The sequence below is a fragment of the Montipora foliosa genome, chromosome 3 (genome assembly GCF_036669935.1).
Source record: "Montipora foliosa isolate CH-2021 chromosome 3, ASM3666993v2, whole genome shotgun sequence".
NCBI classification, from domain to species: domain Eukaryota; kingdom Metazoa; phylum Cnidaria; class Anthozoa; order Scleractinia; family Acroporidae; genus Montipora; species Montipora foliosa.
Window position 1 is genome coordinate 67036845 of NC_090871.1, and position 7142 is coordinate 67043986.

Consider the following 7142-nt stretch of genomic DNA (forward strand, 5'->3'; position numbering starts at 1 on the left):
TAAAGAATGTTTTCAAGGTGTGGGTAAGCTAAAAGGGTACCAGTTAAAGCTGCACGTTAACGATGATGCCACTCCTGTTGTACAGTCCCAGCGCAGACCACTATTCAGTCTAAGACACAAGATTGAGAAGAAATTGGATCAGCTGGAAAGCATGGATATCATTGAGAAAGTTAACAGCCCGTCTTCATTGGTCAGTCCTGTCGTGGTTGTCCCAAAAGCCAAAGGGAAGGGTAAGCGAATTGTGCAGTTGAGCGTGAAAGGTATCCCATCCCTACCATCGACGAAATGCTTCAAGACATGAGCCGCAGTAAAGTGTTCAGCAAGTTGGACTTAAGGTGGGGGTACCACCAAATTGAATTGTCAGAAGAGTCTCGTGGAATTACAACATTCATTACACACAAAGGCCTGTATTGGTATGCTTTGATTGAGTCAGATTGAGCAAAACTATTTAGTACCTACTTGTTACCCTCTACGTTCCACATTGCAGTGTTTTTAATTACATGCAACGAGATTTTCACACATTCTTAGTATTTAAAGAACTCACAAGAATCTGACTTTTAGTTTTTAGTTTTTACGAATTTTAAAATGATGGACGAATCATCGAAACGTCATTCAAAATTATTATCAATAATTTTTACTCTCAATTGTTTGTCCGAAATCGATTTCTATAGAGAAATAGAGAAATTGAAAGGCCACCTAAAGACAAGGCCAAACATTTCTTAAAATAAAAGAACAGAGAAGCAACTCTGCCTTTCAGGAAACAAGGATCGATCTAAGCCGAAACAATTAACAAAATGGAACAGCAGATGATAGCTCGAAGGAAATGGGCTTACAGCAACGGCAAACTCTTCACAGGAAACAACAAGAAAGTAGTTCCAAAACGGGAACTATTTCAAGTCTTGTCCCAAGCACACAGTCGAATTTCTCACAGAGAACAGCAAATTATGGAAAAGTGGTTTCAAAGAAATTATGCAGAAACTCGTCACATCTATTTCATGCACAGAAAATGCCCAAGAACCAACGGCATCGCCAACATTCCTCTCTTTGATAGAAATCGACTTGCTGGTACCCTTGCACCCCAACATGCTTTTACGAAAAAATAACTGAGATCGAAAACCATTATACTCGAATAGTGACCAATTTGAGAGGAATCGAATGACACTTCTCCTACAACATTAAACGTGTGCAGTGCTACATTATTTCAAAGAAATTCCCTTTACATTCAGCTTGTAAACTGACCATGCAAAATGAGTAATTTCCTTTCAAGCTAAATTATAGTTTATTAATATTGAAACAGTACAATTAATACCATTGTTACGTTTAATGGTAATGTAGTTACTTTCCAGTTGTATAATGCTCTTTTTAAATTAAAATCTGAGAGACAAATATTTATGAATCTTGTATTCTACAAGTTATATTTCCAAAGGAATGATTAAATATCACTATTTTTTCACTGCGAAAAGTAGTTCTACTTGTGAAAAACAGAAAAGGGTTTAGCTCTGACGAAGGGCTAACACCCGAAACAACGGCTTTCCAATTTCTTTACAGTGGTCAATTTACCATATGAACTCAGTTGATAAACCGTTTTCTTTATTTATGATTTCCCCACTGACACAGCACCCGGTTTAGTTTGTAAGGAAGCTGTGGCACAGCTTCCTTACAAACTAAACCCCTTTAACCTACATAGGAAAGAGTGCTTTACCTCCACCATGAACCAATATTCTTAACCCAAAAACCAAGACAACGGTTGTTTTAGACTAAACACTGCAAATAAGTGATACTTTTACTCCAATCACTGTAATACGTGCCCATCCTTTACCTGGAATGCAGTGTCTGACATTTGCAGACTGCAGACTAACCCTAACTGGCAGTAAAAGCTAACCGTTTTAAAATAGGTGATTAGACTTAAATACTGCTTCTCAGCGGTATCCGAAATGGGTGCTTTATAGACTTAAATACAGTTTATCAGCGCTATTTGTAGGTAGTGTGCAGTTGTCATACACCTCCTGAAATGCTAACCGTTTTAAATAAGTGCGTAAACCGAATTGACAGCTTAAACCTAATCACTAAGCTGAGCATTTAACCCTAATCACTAAAAATTATTGCTCACATGCAATAAATCATAATTATCGTCTTTGATAGCATCAGAGACCACAATCCATCATAATAATCTTAAAATGATTTCTCTAATTTATTTTATAGATACTCCATAAAATTAGTTACAGAAATACATCAAAATATGTTAAAATAGGGAGTGTTCTAAAAAAATGAAACCAGTTAAAAAAAATGAATTTTGTAAACCAAAAACAAAATTAAACCACAACACATTCACATCAAGATAAGGAGCTCTCTGATGTCAGACAGTGCATTCGTGTTGGTTACTGGAACAAAAAAGAAACAGTTCAATATTTTCCAGTAAGAGGAGAACTGTGTACCAAGGGCAAAGTAGTTCCGCGGGGGACCCGCATCGTTATCCCCCGAAGTTTAAAAGACAGCGGGTACTGTCAATTGCACACGAGGGACACGTGGGGATAGTTGCCACGAAATTAAGATTGAAGAACAAAAGTTTGGTGGCCTGAAATAGACAAAGATGCAGAACGCTACGTGCGGTCCTGCCATGGATGTCAATTAGTCCCACAACCTACTTCACCAGAGCCTTTGATGCCCACTGAACTACCGCAAGGCAAATGGCAGGACTTGTCTTTAGACCTTTTGGGGCCGATGCCACATGGGGAGTACCTGCTGGTCGTTGTTGACTATTACACCAGATACTATGAAGTAGAAATCTTGACATCAGTTGTCGCGTCCCTGATCATCTTGCGTCTTGAGAAAATATTTGCTGTCCATGGTCTACCTGTGAGGATAACGAGTGATAACGGACCGCAGTTCTGATCTGTAGAATTTGAGAAGTACCTTGTTGATAATGGCATTCTACGCCTTAAGGTTACTCCATTATGGGCCCAAGGCAATGGCGAGGTAGAGCGACAAAACCGGAGTTTGCTCAAGAGTATGAGAATCGCACAAGTGGAAGGTAAAGATTGGAGGAAAGAGCTCGTTTACTACCTCGCAACCTATAGTAAACGCCACACAGTGTTACTGAAGTCTGCCCGGCAGAGTCGTTGTTTCGCCAACGAATACGCACAAAGCTGCCAGAGTTATGCGAGAGAGCAGTAAATGATGAGGAGCTACGAGACCGTGACTGGGAAAAGAGGACTAAGGCGAAGATTTATGCAGACACAAGTAGAGGCGCTCAACCTTGCGATTTCCAAGTGGGACCAGGTGCTTCTAAAGCAGAAAAAGTCGAACAAGCTGTAAACCAATTTTCAGCCTGAACCTTATGAAATCATTGAGAGAAAGGGTAATAGTGTGGTGATTCAGTCCCCGCAAAACAGTCAGAAATATCAATACCATATGAACGTCACAGAAGTAAAGAAATTTAACGCAAGAGAAGAGCAAACTGATAAAAGTAGTGATCACGAGGAAGACTGGGCCACCGGTGGATCATCATGACATGGACAGAAGACAGCAACGAAACAGACACCCCCCGGATCGCTATGGCGAATGGGAGCAACAGTGAACAGTAATTATCTGCTCTTGCAGATTAAACTACGTTGTTGTTTCAAAGAAAAAAAAGTAGTATAATCTGAAACGTGTCTTGAACCTCAAGGACAATGTTTTTTGGGTGGAGACTGACTTTGACTGATTGATTCGAACTCAGCGCTTGGGTTGTGTTTGACCACCGCTATTTCTTTCACGAGAAAAATACAACTAACGTTCGTTGGATTTTAGCATATTATGAAGCGCACGCATTACGTACGCACTATAGAGATTCACTATAGAGATTCGCCGTCATTTACCGGCGTTGAATTCAACCTTGCTCGTTAACTCGCGATGTTTATGATAGATTGCCCAAAAAAAAACCCTCTGACAACCCATGCTCTGTTTTAATATATTTTGATATCGAGGCCAAAATGTACATTATCATGTACAAATTTATAATTTATGACTTAAAGTGCTACTATGACGAAATTCGCATCTTTCCTATCTAAGCCATTTTAAGACATACGCTTGTAGTCTGTACGAGAAGGAGAATGCTGTTTACTATTTTCAAATATCTGGTTTTGTTCCAGAGATATTAAATTTTTTAAAATATGCAAATATTCCAAGTGATGACGTCATAAACTCAACCGAATTTTGATCAAATATGATATCTCAGCCAATTTGTATCAGAAATGCTTGATTCTTTGCAGTAAAATTCTTGGAGATGTGCTCCACATTATGCGCATACCAGTTTTGTTACCATGGTAACAGACTGGGTTCCAGACCTCCCTGATTTTAAAGGCTTTCCTGGCCACCTTTTGTGTTCTATTTTAATATTTGCGAATGTTGCCTCGTCTGCATGATTCTGCAAGCATGCAAATATGTTACGTTGAGTGTGTGGTCTTGTTAAATGTTTTTCTAGCTTAAGATCACCAAAATATTGAAATAAGGTTGGAGGGAACTGGAAAAGAGTGAGTTGTCATGGGAACCAATTTCTTTCTAGCCCTAGGTGTGTTGCCTGTAGAGCTATTAGCCTACCAAGTTGCAATGGTCTCTGCTGCAAATTGACCGAGATAGCTCTATTTATATACTTGATTTTATACTGGGTTGAGTAAATGACGTCATCAATCCTCTCATTTGCATATTTTACACATTTTTCAAACGTAAATATCTCCGGAACCAATGCAGATATTTCCAAATGGTAAACCTATATGATAAACCTAAAAACCCAAGGGATAAAAATTTGATCATAGTAGCACTTTAAGTTCGACTCATGAAAAGTCCGACATTTTGTCCCAGACTCGATCTTTGCACATTCAATCCATCTGAGGCGGACGGATAGAAGGTGTGGGTCGATCAAAATACAGTTCGTCGAACTTAATTGAGTCAAACGTTGATTTTATCATAAACTTAATTGGTTCTATTTAGTTCGTCTCATGTAAAGTTCGAAGTTTGAGCATTCCCTTGTGTAGAATTGCTTCTGGACAGTGAACATTTTACTATTGAACAGTGGACACCTGGAATAATCTTAGCCAAAACTTGAGTCTGTGTCCTCTTTTAAATCTCACCTTAGATCGCTGTTGATTAAGAACTTCGTAAATAACCATTGAATATTTTTCTTCACTTAATGTTATTATTTATTTATACACAGTACTTGCTTTTTTTCTTATCTTAATTAGCATATTGTCACTAAAAAGCCCCATGAGGGGAGTGTCAACGAAGTTCTGTATTTGTATTGGTAATGACTCTCTCATCATTTTTAGGTCATTAATCAGTGGTATGGCTAAGCAAGATAATGGCAAAGGAAGCTTGGAAACTGGCCTGTTGTCTCATTGGTGCCATTAGCAAAACCACCTGAATCGCTTATCGTAAATCCTACTCCTGCAGTCTCAAAAAATACTCTTCCTTGTTCACCATACCATGATGGTGGCCCCTTGATGTTTGAAATAATTTTGTATGTGTTCCCTGGCTCTAAAATCACATGAGAGTTGAACAAAACATCAAATCCATAATAGGCATGATCCATGTCCTTTTCACATGAATACGTTCCAGATGTTTTTACCTGAGATGAGCCACGTGTAACATCAGTAACTTTTGTGGAAACTGTGTACTCACCACCTTCACAGCCGAAATGCTGTACTCCCAGAAGACTGATAGCCTTGTCTACACGAAGGAACAGAGAATCTGAGGAACCATTATAACCCCACTTAGTATTTGGTTGCACAAAATTCGTGAATCGCTGAAATCTGAATGAAAGCCTTGAAGATTGTGTAAATGGCAAAGGAGATGTCAGTACTTGATTGTAGTGCTTTATCATGTCACCAAATTCTTGAATGTTCAATATGTTGGAGTCGATTACGAAAGAAGCAAACTCCTTTTCTGACATCAAGGGAAATCTTATTCCTTTTAGGATCTCCTCTCCAATGATTCGTCTCTTTGCCTGGCCATCCGCAGCTAACCCTTGCTTCTCACATTTGTCCTTGGCCCAGCGATCAACAGCCTTGAACAATTCTACTTCCTTTATATTCAACCTGGCCCTCTTTACAACAGATTCCACTAAGGATCTCTCAACCGTAACAAAATAATCTGACGTCACAGCTTCGGCTGCATCGTGCTCGATCACTTCCCAGCATCGATTTTCCAAATCTTTATCTTCAAACTTCTCGGCGTGTGGGAGAATGGAGAAAACGTTGGATGGCCCCACGTTATCTCGAAGAAATTTGCCACACTTATCAGCAAGTAAAGGCACTAAGTATTTCTTGGCCAAGTACAGCAAACGCATTACATTACTTCCGGTTAGCTGTACTTCATCGCTGTACAAGAAATGAAAAAACTCCAGTACACTCTCGTACTCACAGTCAGGCAGTTCAATAGAGTCCCTAGTGTCCGCCATTTGACCATAAAACATGGCATAGAACACAGGGCTGCTTATTGCAAGCACAAATTTGTGAGCTGGAATCACCTTACTTTCGATTTCACTTTTGTCACTCGACACGGGCACAATGAATTTCACATCGCTGAGTATCTCCTTGTTGAAAACAAATTTCGTTCTTTGGCTAATAGATGAGCATTTTGTCTGCCAGTTTTCTTCAACGCTAGCCATTGCACTTTGCATGTATTTCCTCTTCATATTTGGAAACACACTGGAAATGGGAAGGGACTGGGAACTGATAGCTTGAAGCTAGTCGACTGAGCCTTCCGGCGCCTCATCTAAGGGCCAGGTGGCTCAGCAAGAAGGACAAATTCGAAACGCGGTTGTATTCGCGGATTTTTAAAATTTTCTTGCTTTCCAAAGAAATGAGTTTTCTCAATAAACAGCAAGTTCCATGGCTTGGCGCCATTCTTATCTACCACCGTTAAACGTGATCAACTGAGTACTCTTTCGGGCTTTCTTTCCATCTGTTCAATCTTTTAAACTACATCTCACTATCTGGTCAGTTTGCTATTCTACCTAAGCCATCTACCTAATCAAAACAGAACTCCAAAAAGTTTATTTAACAAGTTTATGAATGTAATTAAGCATATTTTGACAGGAGAGCACCATTCGAGTTATTGCGGTTAACATTAAGATCAAACTTCGGAGAAAATAACTCCGCAGATTG

General features: G+C 39.3%; 1 protein-coding gene across 1 annotated transcript; it reads right to left on the minus strand.

The window, feature by feature from the left end:
• Positions 1 to 5151: 5151 nt before the first annotated feature.
• Positions 5152 to 6687, minus strand: LOC137998056 (BTB/POZ domain-containing protein 2-like). Its single transcript, XM_068844452.1, has one exon. The coding sequence runs from the start codon at positions 6668 to 6670 to the stop codon at positions 5324 to 5326; it is 1347 nt and encodes a 448-aa protein (XP_068700553.1). The 5' UTR covers positions 6671 to 6687; the 3' UTR covers positions 5152 to 5323.
• Between the last annotated feature and the right edge of the window lie 455 nt (positions 6688 to 7142).